The 14,522-nt window shown below is 35.5% G+C and overlaps 1 protein-coding gene across 1 annotated transcript; it reads left to right on the top strand.

Annotated features, from left to right (window-relative positions):
- The first annotated feature begins 13,354 nt into the window (after positions 1 to 13,354).
- On the top strand, positions 13,355 to 14,308 carry LOC126080438 (olfactory receptor 8K3-like). Its single transcript, XM_049891656.1, has one exon. The coding sequence runs from the start codon at positions 13,355 to 13,357 to the stop codon at positions 14,306 to 14,308; it is 954 nt and encodes a 317-aa protein (XP_049747613.1).
- The last annotated feature ends 214 nt before the right edge of the window (positions 14,309 to 14,522 follow it).

The following is a 14,522-nucleotide window of genomic DNA, read 5'->3' as shown; positions in this document are numbered from 1 at the left end:
AAGAAGAGGAGGGACTCTGAAGAGGTAGGGAGTTGGGAGGCCCTGAACCCCATTAAGCCGAGACCAGAGTGCCCAGTGCAAAGTGAGTGGGCATTGGAAGAGAGAAGCCCTAAGTTCTTACCCACAGGAAAGAAAGAACATGGGGTGCCCAGTGGCCCATGATGCCAATGTGTAAAGCCTCTAATTGAGGAGGACAAGAAGAAAGTCTTCCACCTGAGCCACTGGTTATGAGGAAGGTGTGTGTGTGTGGCAGGTGGAGGCGGGAGGAACTGTACAGTTTCTAGTGGATATCAGAGCAGTCCACTCTGTTTTGAGCCTGAAAAAGGCAGCCTGCCATCAAACTGTGTCTGCTTGGGAGTCTCAGGTAAGGGGAGAACCATCCCTTCCTCCAGCCCCTAACCTGCTCTATGCAATAAAAAAATAAGGAAAGTCATTAACACATTCTTTTCTCTATATGCCTGACTCTCCCATTCTTTTGCTGAGAAGAAACTTACGCAAACTGCAAACACAAATTTCTTTTGATAAAGACATCAGGCAGATGCAGGTATCACCAGAGAATGGACGGTGAGTGCAGATGGCCCCGAACACACTGTCATCCATCAATTACAGCATGGAAGAACACTGCCAGGGATTAGCAGGGCCGGGCGTCAAGCATGAAGTGGTCCTGTGGTTATGGGTATGGGCCACAATGTGCCAGCACATGCCAAAAATGTGAAAGAACCAAAATTTGCAGTATATTGGATATTGCCATGATTACCATAAACATCCAAGAGCTTCCCACCAAAGTAATCATGCAGATCAAAAGGAACAATACACAACTCAGGAATATCCATCAACCCAAAGGAAAAAAAAAAAATGTCTAATCTACCTATATACGTTTTCATTGAAGGGGCTCCTGAAGATAAGACAGACAGAGAAAAAGAGAGAGAATGTTGAGAAATACTGAGGAGCTTGAGTATACAAGTTAAATATTATTGAAATTAGAATAAGAACTAACCTGTGATTCATTAAAATATTCAATAATCCCCAATAATCTTAATACTTCTTTTTGTGAGGTGTCATCGGGTGGGTTCTAATCACAGAAATCCCATGAACAACAGAAGAAAAGAGTGCCCTGTCCTGCACCACCTCACAATCCTTGCTATGTCTGAGCCTGTTGTGGGGCTGTGTCAATCCATCTCACTGAAGGACTTCCTATTTTTCCCAACCCTCTAGTATGGCAACCATGATGTCCTCCTCCAGGGATTGGTCCCTCCAACCACGTGTCAAATAGTACCTGCATATAATTTCTCTATTAGAGAAAGTTACCACCAAGCAGAGGGAGCTGAGGGAATTGACAAATTTCTACTACCTACATTGCTGGATTCCCTAGAGAAAGAGTAAACCAGTGGAGAGCTGAACACAAATGGTTTGAGGTAGGGAAGACTCAGAAGTCAAGGGACAGGAGAAGTGATACTTGAATTTCCAGCATATGTGACTGACACTTTCCTAGAACTGGGAGGGGCATGGCTTTCACTACAACATATGGTGTTTCTCCCAGTTTCCACAGTGCCATATTCTAACAGAAGTCCACCTTGTATTCATAGCCAGTCTTACCTATACAAAACGCCACCTAACAACAATAACAAACCTGTATATTCTCCTTGATGTGAAGAATAAAAATATTTAGTATGATAAATTACTTAAAACCCAGGAAACATGTGCAACATATGAAATAAAAGCAAAGTATAAGATCAGATATTTCTCTATTTACATACTTCTTAGCCTAAAATGTTAATTTATTACTTGAAGCAATAGAAATTAGTCCATCCTAAATTAAAACTCTCTCATAGAAAACGCAGGTATTTTTAAAACTCATTCTTTCATTGAACTTTCCTTTGTCTTAACCAATTGATTCTATGGAAATTTTGAACTTATTTTAAAATGGTGGACAGAGAAATAAAACATAAGGATTTTTTTCAAGGCTTTATTTTTTACAAAATCAGTAAATTTTCATGGTTTTGTTAGCGATAAAAACATTTAATATCTGCTAGAGAAAATACTGGTTCTGCATCTTTTAAAGTGCTTATACATAGATATATCACTCATTTCATATCTAGAAAGTAAGATAAATTGGCTTTTTTTTTCTTGTTACTTTTATTTATTAAAACCTTTATTAAGATGTGAATAACATATCACATTATTCACTCCCATGGCTTGAATTTTTTCTTCAGTTCTTTCAGCTCAAAAAATGTTGACCATATTCTTCCCTTTTCTTTTTTTAACTCCAGATCTTTGCCCATTTCATTATAATACTTTCATTTGTGTTCTTGAGCTGCCCTTTGGAAATCTTCAGTTCAGTTTTTAACTTCATTATTTTTTCCCTTCTCGTTAGCTACTCTATGTTCAAGAACAAGTTTCAGAGTCTCTTCTGATATCCATTTTGGTTTTCTCTTTCTTTCCTTTGTAATGACCTTTTGCATTCCTCATCTATGATGCTTGATGTCATTCCAAACTTGTCTAATCTTTGGTGATTAGTCTTCAATGTGTGAAATTTATCCTTGAGATGATCTCTAAACTCAGGTGGAATACACTCAAGGTTGTATTGTGGCTCTCTTGACTTGCTCTAATTTTTTTTCAGCTTCAATTTGTACTTACCTATGAGTGATCAATGGTCTGTTCTGCTGTTGGCCCCTGGCTTGGTTCTGACTGATGATATTGTTTCAACAGGTGTAGGCGATTTGATTCCTGTATATTCCATTTGGCAAGGCTCACTTGTGTGCTCTCTGTTTCCGTTCTTGAAAAAAGCTATTTGTGATGAAGAATTTGTTGGTCTTGCAGTATTCCAACATGTAATCTCTGGCATTATTTCTTTCACCAAGGCCACATCTTCCAGCTACAAATACTTCTTTTTTTCTGACTTTCACATTATAATCGCTCTTAATGATTATTGCATCTTGATTGCAATTTTGCTGTATTTCAGACTTCAGAAGTTAGTAAAGTCTTCAATTTCCTCATTTTTGGCATTAGTGCTCGGTGGGGAAACTTGAGTACTAGTAGTACTAACTTATGTTCTTTGGAGGCTTTTGGAGATCATCCTATCACTGACAGCACTGTGCTTCATGACAGGTATCTTGAAATGTTCTTTTTGAGGATGATTGTGATGTCATTCCTCTTGTATTCTTCATCCTGGTACTGTATATCATGTAACTGTCCAATTCGAAATGTACAAGACCAGTCCGTTTCAGCTCACTAATGCCTAGGAGACTGATCTTTATGTATTTCATTTTTACAACTTTCACTTTCCTGAGATTCAGACTCCGTATATTCCATGTTCCAATTATTAATGGATGTACGCAGCTGTTTCTTCTCATGTTGAGTCATGCCCATAAAATAGAATATGTTCATCTAATAAAATAAAATGAGAGAAGACTTAAAAAGAAAACTTGCAATAATAGGAGGTGTCGAAGTGACTAATATCTGTTCCCAAGGTAAAAAAAAATACTGAAAATATAGGAAATAAAACACAAAGAAAGGGTGCATTATATTTATGAAATGTACTAATTTAATTCCATTTTAGAACATTAAGCAAATGGGGGAATATTGAGTATGGCCTGACCTAAAGGTAAAATATTTTACTCTAGATCCTTGGATGGGCAAATTGAAATTTAACTGAGAATAAATGAATAAATCTATCTAAAAGAGATTTACTTCCTGGTGAATACAATTTGTTTAGAAAATTAACAAATATGCTACACATTTCATTAAGCTTTCAGGTGCTTCAGATGTAATTAACACATTGCTTGGTATCTCCCCAGGGAGATGCTCAAAGACTGAGAGAAAAGTATATATTGTTTCCTCTACGCCATGTTGCATTCTTCATCTACTATGCTTGATGTCATTCCAAACTTGGCTAATCTTCAGTCATTAGTGTTCAATGTGTCAAATCTATTCTTGAGATGACCTCTAAGCTCAGGTGGAATATGCTCAAGGTGTGAAAACAGATTCATTACAGGTAAAAGATAGAATTTGTTTATAATTAGCATGTTTTACTAGCATCTAGAATATTTTAGTCACAGTTTCACAGCTTCATTTTTATTTGATAGCAAAGCCACAGAAAAATATTAATAATTTTAATTCAATTCAGTCTGCTTTCCACCATTATTCTTGATATGTTTTATATGAGATAAAAATGCACTTCATTTATTCACTTTTGTAATTTAATGGTATGAAATTTAATGTCTGAATTTGTTGACTAATAATTTACTCAGAGACTGCACTACTCACAGTGTTCAGGAATAGATACATCCCAGATAGAAAATAGATATGTAGGCAGATACATAGATGGATAGATTGATAGGTAGATAGATAGAGAGATAAGAGTTAGAGAGGTAGAGAGATAGGTGGAGGGGTAGATACACACATATTCATATGAGGCAGTGATGATCACAGAGTTTTAAACCTATTATTTTGGTATATTGACCTGCAGGGCTATTCTTTTATTTTTAAAACCTCCGTGGTATATTCAGATGCACTTTTTTAAAGATTATACTTAAATTTATCCATGATATATCATGCCACATAGGAGTTCCAGTGTTTAACAGAGCATGTTTCATGTTCAAAAGTTTTTGAATAACTTCCGGGAATTCCCATAGATGTCATCATCGGTACATTTTTTTCTTTTCCTATGCTACCGTATCATATTGTGATTTTCTAAACTTTCTTTTTCATGAAAGTAGAGGATACTTTTTTACAAGCGGGAGTTTTTGGCATCAAGTTTTCACTATTCAGGTTTCCTCATATGTCTTAGGTTTCTCCATGAGAAAAAATATATACACCTGATTTCTTACAAAAAACTTAGAATGTGTCAGTTGCAATACAAATGCCCAACTAGAAATGAAAGTATTTTAATTAGACCAGAAAAGAAAGTAATCTAAAGAATGACACTTTTAGACACTTTAGTCATAGAATAGGTGTTATGGAATATAGGGCTGGGGTCACTTACAAGGATAACATTTTAATGAACCTATTCATCCTGAAAATGGTGACAAAGATCTTAAGTCACAGTCCAGAACAATATACCTATAAATATCTTAAAGATCAAAACAATTAACAACAAAAAATAATAATTCCAAGTAACTACTGTCAACAACAAAAAACAACAGATGATGATGATGATAGATATACAGACAGAAAGACAAATAGGTAGACAAATAGTGTAGACACACTATTTTAGAATTATTTTCAAGCATCGTAGACACATTGAAGCCTTTAACTCTCATTTATCCTTCCTAACAACCCTGCAAAAAAGAGACATAATATGATTTTTCAGATGGGGATAAAAAGATTCACATAACTTATGTTATTTGTCCAAAGGACCACACTGTATGCATTACAAATGGAGCTACAGCAGAAGTTGCATCAATGTACATATATCTCTAGGCATGTTTTCTTATATAAAGACAAATAATTTCCACTGTGATCAATTATGTATCTATTGAAAACCTGTCTAGTATGTTGATTGTTCCATTGTGGACCATCTATATATATATGAGTTTTCATAAGATAGTATTTTGAAGGACAGGGTTCAAAATGTATCTGTGTATTTTTTAGGTATGTGAAAAAGATAAAAGTTTTAAGAAGAATATAATAAATATCTATGTACCTAACACCTAAAAATTTAACATATTATTCATTTTTGTTTCATCTATCTACCAATGTATCCATCAATCTATCTAATATGTATATGGACGTGTAAAATTTGTGTCAGTTGGATATGTATTCAAATATCCTAAAATAGAACGTTTGGATTTATACTATTCCTGCTGGTTTTGTATACAAAAACCTACCAGACGATATTGCATAAAATCTATTGATGATGCTGATGTCTCCATTCAGAACAAGTTACCCAATAAACCAAGATGGACAAACACAATCTAACAGCACTCAATGAATTCATTCTGATGGGAATCACAGACCGCTCAGAGCTGCAGGCTCCATTGTTTGGGCTGCTCCTCATCATCTACATGATTTCAGTGGTGGGCAACTTGGGCATCATCATCCTCACCAAGATAGGCTCCAGGCTACAAACTCCCATGTACTTTTTTCTCTGACACCTGGCTATCACTGATCTTGGTTATTCCACAGCCGTGGGACCCAAAATGCTGGCAAATTTTGTTGTGGATGAAAATAAAATCTCATATTATTTTTGTGCTATGCAGCAAGTTTTCTTTATGATATTCATAACTACTGAATTGTTTATTCTGTCAGCAATGTCCTACGACCGCTATGTGGCTATCTGTAACCCTTTGTGCTACACCATCATCATGTCACGAGGGTTGTGTTCTGTGCTGGTGGCAATCCCTTATCTCTACAGCACATTTGTTTCTCTTCTGGTACTATAAAGATTTTTAATTTATCCTTCTGTGGCCACAATGTCATCAGGGATTTCTACTGTGATATTCTCCCCTTGTTATCTTTGCTCTGCTCAGACACGCATGAGATCAAATTGGTCATTTTCATCTTATCTGTTTTTGGTTTGATTTCATCCCTTCTAATAGTTCTTGATTCTTACATACTCATATCCATTCTCAGACTGAGCTCAGCTGAGGGCAGGCACAAGGCCTTCCCCACCTGTGGATCCTACCTGATTGTGGTGGTAGTGTTCTATGGGACTTTAATCTTTATGTATCTGAAGCCCAAGTAGAGTCATTCCTTTGACACTGATAAAATGGCTTCCATATTTTACACCCTGGTGATCCCCATGTTGAATCCCTTGATCTACAGTTTGAGGAATAGAGATGTAAAATATGCCTTACATAGGGCTTTAGGATGATTACGCAATATATTCTCTCAAAGTTCACTCTAACATATGATTCATATAATTTACATTTGGGCTTTAAACTTCTTTCTGTGTGCCTCCAGAGGGAATAGCAAGCACAAAACGCACAGAAAAGTTCAACATATATTTCTTTATTGCCTTCTACCAGTCACTCTACTAAAAGCTGTAAGTAGATTAATAAATGAAACAGTACAAAGCATTGCCTTCTTTGAGCAGGAGTGATGCAATATGAGTATAATAATTAAGAAAGTTGGTAGTTTTTAAAAAAAAGAAAATTGAATATCTTCAGTGGGATAGTGAAGCTGTAATAGATACAGGAAGATTTCCAAGTACCTGGTGTTTTCCTCACGTACTAGGAAAAAAAAAAAAGGAGAAAGTGTGTATGTGCTCGTGCCCGTGTGCACACTTCCACAAACTTTCTGTTTTATTGCTGACACTCAGCCCTAGGTAGCTAATTCTGATTAAAAGAAGGTTCAGTGTGGTGGGTTGATTTAAAGTACTCAGTCATTTGAATTTGCTCAAATCTCCAGTTTCTAAACCCTGCCTTTACTTTCATATTTGAGCCCTTAGAGTCTGTTTACTTTGTTATTATTTTTATTATTAAAAAAATTTTTTTTTGTTGTTTTTAGATTGTAATATTAGTATAAACAGTAAAAAAAATAAACTTATATTCAGTGAGATCAGCTCGGTATCTGCTTTTGTCTAAGTTAGCCCATTTTGTCTGTATCAGTGGGTATACCTGTTAAGGTAAATTTTTGAGGTTGGCCACAGAATTTCCCAGCTTTTTTCATTTTTTCTGTCCCGGATTATTATTGCTTCCTATTTCCAAGCTTTTGTCTCAAAGATTGTTATCCTTATGTCTCCAGAAAAGAACAATTACTCTTGTTTAGAAGTCATTTCCTAATTGTTTATGTGCCCTTGCATAAGAGGTCTATTGTAGGATGAGTTAGGTTTGTTGCCTTGTTTTTGTTTGGCTGGATTTTCTTGAGCTCGATGAACATGAGTGTGAACTTCAGTTCAGTCAGTATCTGTTGTTTGAATTCATCATTCCGATTACTCTGCTTGGAAGAAGCATAAGGAGATAATCCATGGTTTGGGTCATGCTGTGTTTCTAGTGAGTGAGGTGTAATAGGTAGCATTTTATATATTTGTCATGATTTCTGGACATAGTTGCTCCATATTCCCTCTTAATTTTCCTGCATATTTTTTTGTTCTTACTCTTTTAATATTCAAAAAAAATTGTAATGAGAAAAAAATAAATTTTAGATATATTAAGGCTTTTTTTTTTTTGCCTTTAAAAAATAATCCAATCTGTATTTGAGGTTAGGATCCTATGAGGTAGGTTATGATATATTTGCAAGTATGTAGAGAGACTAGAAAACACATGAGAAAAATATCATTTATAAAGACAGGATATCAAAATGGAAATTTAAAACACAACCCATTCACAACCATCCCAAGTGGCTGGATTGGTAACTTTGGATAAGCTTTTAGTGAAAAAGAATTAACCAATTGTACACAAACTCTTCTACAAAACTGAAGAGAGAGGTATTTTGCATTTCCTATACGAGGATAGCTTTACTCTGATATCAAAGGCAGACAAAGGCATTAAAAGAAAACAACAGATCACATATGTGAAAAATCTAAAGTAAAAATTAAGAAAATGAGTCTGACAATATGTAAAGACAGTAGTAAACCAAATAGGCATGCTTCAGAAATGTGTGGATAGTTTTGCATTAAAAAATCATTTATTGACATTCTCCATAATTACAAATAAAAATGCCAAGAAAGCCATATAATAGATGTAGAGAAGCATTTTAAAAGTACCAACAATTGTGATAAAACCTTAACCAATCTAGTATAAAAATGGAGCTTCCTCAAACTGATAGAGGGCACCCATGAACAACCTACAGCTACCATCACACATGGTATGAAAGACTGAATACATTCCCAGTAAGACCAGGATCAAAACAAGTAAATCTACTCTCACCAAATCTATTCCACATTTAGTGGCTGTTCAAGGCCACACAATAAGGCAATACAGAATTAAATAAAAAAATAGAAAGCATCAAGATTGGAAGAGAAGGAGGAAAACTTTAATTATTGATACATGACATGATTTTTTATGTAAAAAATCTAATAGAGCCTACAATAGAGTCATAGAACTAAAAAATTAACCTAGCATTTATTTGTGAATTTATTCTCAGCTTATAATTTTATTTTTAAAAAAGAAACAGTTTTTTTGGATTGATACATTTGGAGATTTCGTAGCTATGACACCAAAAACGAAATTCATAAAAAGTTTGACAACAGGAAATATTAAACTTCTGCTCTTCAAAAGACACTTTATAAAAACAAGTCATATTCTGGGAGATTATATTTTCAAATAGTGTATCTCATAAATGGTCTGTGTCCATAATATATATGTCCCTCCCCTCACCCAACCACCCCCCCATTGCTATGGAGTAGATTCTGACTCATAACAACCCTATAGGAAAGATTAGAACTGTCTCACACGGTTTTTAAGGATTGGGTGGTAGATTCGAAGTGCCAAACTTTTGGTTAGCTACCCAGCTCTTTAACCACTGTTCCACCAAGGCTCCATAATATATACAGAGAAAGGCCTCAAAACTCAACAATAATAATAATAAAAGAAAAAGAAAAGAAACAGTCCATGAAAACTCATAAAAAAATGAACATTCACTTATTTTTAAGACATATTCAGCTGGCAAATAAACACGTTAAAAATGTTCAGTTCATTATCCACCAGTGAATTTCAGGTTAAAACCTGGTGAGATAACTATACATCTGTTGTTATCTCACCAGGGTTTAACCTGAAATTCACTGATGACTCGACGGCACTGGGGTGGGTTATTAGAATATCAGGTGTCTGGTAAGTTTGCGGGGGAAACAGAACATTCATAAACTCTTAGTGGAAAATTAAATTGATAAAAATACTTAAAAAAATAATTTGTTTTAAGCACCAGGGTCTTAAAAAGCTGAACATTGTTTTACCCTAAATTTTAACCAATTTACTCATATCTGCCCAAGTGAAATGAGAGCATTTATCCTTATAAATACATGTATACAAATGTCTATAACAAGTTTGTTTGTAATACTCAAAAACCAGAATCAACCCAAATGTTCATCTAGTTGAGAATGGATGAATAAATTGTGGTATTTCCAAGCAAGTTAACACCACGCAGTAATAAAAACTACTGAATTATTGGTACATGCAAATACATAGATGAAAAATACAAATTGATACATCAGGCTTTGTCAAAATTAAAACAACCCACACGGAGACATTTATCCCACACATGTGAAAACTTATGTTCATGCAAAAATCCTTATGCAAATGTTCAAAGAAACACTTTTTATAATAGCTAAAAACTAGCAACAACCCATAATGTCCTTCTATGGGTAATGGGTAATCAAACTGTACTAAATCCATACCTAAAGTCATACTCAGCAGTAAAAAAGAACGAAGTATTGATACACACAACATCGTGGATGGACCTCAATAGAATCATGTGAAGTGAAAACAGTCAATCACAAGAGGTTGTTGTTGTTGTTACCTGTCACTGAGTTACCTTAACTCAGGGCGACGTTATGTAAAACAGCACAGAACATTGCCTGGGCCTGTCCTATCCTCTCAATCATCAGTATGTTAAAGTTCATTGTTGGAGCCACTGTGTCAATTCATCTCATGGAGAGGTTCCTTCATTCTTACTGGCCCTCTACTTCGCCAAACATGATGTCCTCACCCAGAAAATGGTCTTTCCTGATAACATGCCTGAAGCAAGAAAGTCAGACAACGTTCTGTTGGAGGCAACAAGATAGGTACCATTCAAGACTTTTTTGTTTTGTTAGGTGTCATTCAGTCAATTGAAAATCATAGTGATGCACAGGACAGAGTAGAAACGTCCCATAGGGTTGCTTAGGCTGTAATCTTTATGGGTGCAGATGCCCAGGTCTTTTCTCCCCAGGAAGGTTAGTAGGTTCAAACAGCTAACTTTTCACTTAGCAGTGAGTTTTATGTATATATATACAAATATATAACCAAAATCCAATGATGTCGAGTTGATTTTGACTCATAATGATCCTATAGGACAAAGTAAAACTGCCCACAGGGTTTCCAAGGAACACTTGGTGGGCTTGAACTGCCGATCTTTTGGTTAACAGCTGGACTCTTAACCACTATGCCACATAAAATAAAATTTTTTTTTTTTTAATTTTTACGCCACATACATACCATTATATAGGAGAAATAATAAGAAAAAAAAGGTCACAAAGGGATATATTGGAAATATTTACAACCACAAATGCAGCAAAAATATTTATAGCACTGTAAATATATATTCATAATGAAACATTCCACACAATATCACACTTTATGAGGGTGTGTTGATATGGTAGAACATTATATCAAGCATAACAGAACATTTATTAAGCTGAGAAATAAGTTCTGGAATGAGGATTGGACAAAATGAAAAAACATAAAATACTGAAATATAGTGATGGAAAATGAAACAAACAAGCAAAAAACATAAACACATGATGGCAATTGACTATGAAATGAGAAACAAGGGTAACATTTCTGTTCCTGAGGTCAAAAAGGAAAACAAAAAAAAAGAAACCTTGAAAACAGCAATAACAGCAACAAAAACAAAAATAAGAGTAAACTAGGAAGTGATATCTCACATATGCACAATGCATTACTTTTATTCCATTTAACTCTTTGAAATAATGCAGTAGGAAAGTGTTTAAGCACAGCTTCATTTTGTCATCCATTAGTAGGGGCCACTGTAGAAATGGGAATATCGATAGTTCTGTTTTACAGATACAATATTTTAATCCAGATCCCCGTGCGGTAAAAATGGAATGCTAACAAAGTAAAATGCAAGACTATATGAAATAGATAAACACAGACATGCATACATACTATATCAATAAAATTTTGGTCACTGGTGAATACAAAATGTCCTGGACAATTAAATAACAACCCCCAGGTATTTTGTTAAGCTTTCAAATGCTTCAGGAACAATCAACAAATTGCTTGGCATGTCCTCGGGGAGAATCTCCAAGGGCGAAAAAAAAAAATCCATAAATTCTTCTCACTCTGCCATGTTAAGAAACACTTGGGGAAGTCAAGACAGATGATTCATTGCAGGTAAAAAGACTGTTTCCATATTTTACCAATAAGAGAAATGTTTCAGTGACACTTGCAAGGTCCCACCTTTATTCAATGGCAAAGTCATTGCAAAATAGTAAGATTTCTGAGGCAGCTCTGTGTGCATTCCACTTTTCAGTAGTGCCTGAGACTAGGATCTCTGTGCCTTTTTTTTCACATTATTAATTTTTTTTGAATATTCACACTTTGTTTCAGAGGCTAAATTCTCATAAGTATCTTTGAAACATTATGACTAAATAATATTTTTACTTTATATAAGTAATTATGTGAATAAAAAACTAAAAAAAAAGAAAAAAGTCCAGGAGTCTATTTTGCCTCAATCCTACTCCGTGTGTGTCAGAAAACTGTGGTCCATAGTTTTTCAATGGCTGTGAACTTTCAGTAGATCTTTCTTTCTTCCAAGGTGCCTCTGAGTAGATTCGATCCCCCAAACTTTCAGTTTGTAGCTGAGTGTTTAACTGTTTGTGCCACCCAGTTGGCCTAATTATGTGAATAATAGAGCTCAAATATGAAAGTAAAGGAAGCATATGCAGTATTAAAAATACTGTAGCAGAAAAATGAAGCTACAGTATTCAGTCTCCAATGTTGATGCCCTTTCAAATCCTTAGTTATAAGCTGGTTCTAGGCTCTATGTCCCTCTTAAGTGTAATTTTAATATATAATGTATATTTAAATAATGTATAAATGTAGATTTTTGCCAATCTCTTGATGAGAAACATCAGCCAAGCTCTTAACCACTGCTCCACCAGGAATCCCATCTATGTACATGTATGTGTATCTGTATATGACTACTTATTGTGTATATGTTCATGTGTATGTACATATATGTACGTCTACCTATACATGTTCATCTACACTTACAACTAACTATGTCCTGTGTCTATCTCTATCTCTATGCTTATATCAGGGTTTCTCAACTTCTGCCATAGTGACAGTTTGGACTGGAAATTTTCTTATTGTGTGGAGTTACCCGGCATATAGTAGAATGTTTAGTAACATCCTAGGCTTCCATTAGGTACGAGTAGTACCCTTCTCCTAGTTGTGACATCCAAAATGTCCCAGGCATTGACAAATGTTCCTTGGGGAGCAAATTTTACCCAACTGATAACAAGTTAGATTTCTCTTTCTTTCCCTCTTTCCTTCTCTCTCTATATTCATGTGCCTATACTTTATTTGTGGGAGGTGGGATTCATTTCAAATAACTGTATTGGAGGGCTTGGATTTATCTTATTCATTTAGCATATTGCCTTTGTATACTAAAGATCTATCAGATGATGCTACATAAACCCTATTGACTATGCTGATGTCTCTATCCACAATAGGTTTCCTGATAGACCTAGATGGACAAACACAATCTAACAGGGCTGAATGAATTCATTCTGTTGGGAATCACAGACCGCCCAGAGCTGCAGGCGCCATTGTTCGGGCTGTTCCTCATCATCTACATGATCTCAGTGGTGGACAACTTGGGCATCATCATCCTCACCAAGATGGACTCCAAGCTACAAACTCCCATGTACTTTTTTCTCAGACACCTGGCTATCACTGATCTTGGTTATTCAACAGCTGTGGGACCAAAAATGTTGGCAAATTTTGTTGTGGATGAAAATACTATCTCCTGTTCTTTTTGTGCTACACAGTTAGTTTTCGTTAACATGTTCATAATTAGTGAATTTTTTATTCTGTCAGCCATGTCCTACGACCGCTATGTGGCCATCTGTAACCCTTTGTGCTACACAGTCATCATGTCACAAAGGACGTGTTTGGTGCTGGTTGCAATCCCCTATCTCTACAGCACATTTGTTTCTCTCCTGGTCACCATAAAGATTTTTAATTTATCCTTCTGTGGCCACAGTGTCATCCGGCATTTCTATTGTGATATTCTCCCCTTGGTATCTTTGCTCTGCTCAGACACACAGGAAATCAAATTGGTCATTCTCATCTTATCTGTTTTTGATTTGATTTCATCCCTCCTAATAGTTCTAGTTTCTTACTTAGTCATAATTGCATCCATTCTCAGGCTGAACTCAGCTGAGGGCAGGCACAAGGCCTTCTCCACCTGTGAATGCCACCTGACTGTGGTAGTAGTGTTCTATGGGAGTTTAATCTTCATGTATCTGCAGCCCAAGTCCAGTCAGTCCTTTGACACTGATAAAGTGGCTTCCATATTTTACACCCTGGTGATCCCCATGTTGAATCCCCTGATCTACAGTTTGAGGAATAAAAATGTAAAATATGCCTTACATAGAGCTTTAGAACAATTATGCAATGCATTTTCTCGACATTCACTATAACTTTTGATTTATATGAATTGCATTTTGTGCTTTAAACTTTTTTTCTGTGTGCCTCCAGAGGGGATAGGAAGCACAAAATCACAGATAACATGTATTTCTGTTTCTGCCTTCTACCAGTCACTCTACTAAGGCTGTAAGTAGACTAATAAATGAAACAGTACAAGCGTTGCCTTCCTTGAGCAGGAGCAATGCCTTATAAGCATAATAATTAAGA

Source organism: Elephas maximus, chromosome 7, assembly GCF_024166365.1.
Source record: "Elephas maximus indicus isolate mEleMax1 chromosome 7, mEleMax1 primary haplotype, whole genome shotgun sequence".
Classification (NCBI taxonomy): Eukaryota; Metazoa; Chordata; class Mammalia; order Proboscidea; family Elephantidae; genus Elephas; species Elephas maximus.
The sequence above is the reverse complement of the archived record's forward strand: the minus strand, read 5'-3'. Positions and strand labels throughout refer to the sequence as shown.

What these genes read in the sequence shown, in the direction of transcription:
- LOC126080438 (XM_049891656.1), top strand. Translation starts at nt 13,355, where the DNA reads ATGGACAAACACAATCTAACAGGGCTGAATGAATTCATTCTGTTGGGA.